Below are 1,467 nucleotides of genomic sequence, written 5' to 3' on the forward strand. Positions count from 1 at the left end.
CTTTTCAATACCTATGATTTAAGGAGCATTTTGCTATAAGCTCTAATATTTCATAATTTCCATTCAAAACAATATACCAAATGAGAAGGATGGAAAGAATAGTCAAGATAAGTTTTATAGAGAAGATAAAATTTCTGAAAGTAGACAATTGGAAATGAATCTTTTGCTTCCATTGAACCTGACTTTCCTTTTTTTTTTTTTTTTTCGTGATACAGGCTTCTACCTATGAATCAAGACAATGGATGTGGCCAATAAGTCTACCATGTCTGAATTTGTTTTGCTGGGGCTCTCTAATTCCTGGGAACTACAGATGTTTTTCTTTATGGTGTTTTCACTGCTTTATGTGGCAACGATGGTGGGTAACAGCCTCATAGTCATCACAGTTATAGTGGACCCTCACCTACACTCCCCTATGTATTTCCTGCTTACCAGTCTTTCAATCATTGATATGTCTCTTGCTTCTTTTGCCACCACAAAGATGATTACAGATTACCTAACAGGTCACAAAACCATCTCTTTTGATGGCTGCCTTACCCAGATATTCTTTCTCCACCTTTTCACTGGAACTGAGATCATCTTACTCATGGCCATGTCTTTTGATAGGTATATTGCAATATGCAAGCCCCTGCGCTATGCTTCAGTCATTAGTCCCCAGGTGTGTGTTGCTCTCGTGGTGGCTTCCTGGATTGTGGGAATCATGCATTCAATGAGTCAGGTCATATTTGCCCTCACGTTACCATTCTGTGGTCCCAATGAGGTAGACAGCTTTTTCTGTGACCTTCCTGTGGTGTTCCAGTTGGCTTGTGTGGATACTTATGTTCTGAGCCTCTTTATGATCTCAACAAGTGGCATAATTGCATTGTCCTGCTTTATTGTTTTATTGAATTCATATGTTATTGTCCTGGTTACTGTGAAGGATCATTCTTCCAGAGGATCATCTAAGGCCCTTTCTACTTGTACAGCTCATTTCATTGTTGTCTTCTTGTTCTTTGGGCCATGCATCTTCATCTACATGTAGCCACTAAGCAGCTTTCTCACAGACAAGATTCTGTCTGTGTTTTATACCATCTTTACTCCCATTCTGAACCCAGTAATCTATACTTTGAGGAATCAGGAAGTAAAGATAGCCATGAGGAAACTGAAAAATAGGTTTCTGAATTTTAATAAGGCAATGCCTTCATAGTTTTTGTGACACAGAACATTAGTCACAATGCTGTGTTAGGCTCTTCTTTCTAGAGGGTTCTTATCAAATTGTAATTGCCAAGAATTTGTGAGGGCTCAAGTTCAGTGCATTTTGAAATTATTCTCATGAATGTGAATGTGTTCAAAATACATTTGAAATTTCAGAAAAGCAAGTTAATGAAAACAATTTATTCTAGAAACAAAGACTATAAAAATGTCAGGAGTGACAGTTCCAGTTAGGACATTCAATATCAATAATCAATTTATTGGAAAAGAGAACCAAGG

General features: G+C 37.6%; 1 protein-coding gene across 1 annotated transcript; it reads left to right on the plus strand.

Moving 5' to 3' along the window:
* The first annotated feature begins 238 nt into the window (after positions 1-238).
* On the plus strand, positions 239-1,183 carry LOC129487295 (olfactory receptor 4K2-like). Its single transcript, XM_055287895.1, is given in 1 exon segment — positions 239-1,183. A coding segment is annotated over 1 exon segment (945 nt).
* The last annotated feature ends 284 nt before the right edge of the window (positions 1,184-1,467 follow it).

Source organism: Symphalangus syndactylus, chromosome 8 (genome assembly GCF_028878055.3).
Source record: "Symphalangus syndactylus isolate Jambi chromosome 8, NHGRI_mSymSyn1-v2.1_pri, whole genome shotgun sequence".
Classification (NCBI taxonomy): Eukaryota; Metazoa; Chordata; class Mammalia; order Primates; family Hylobatidae; genus Symphalangus; species Symphalangus syndactylus.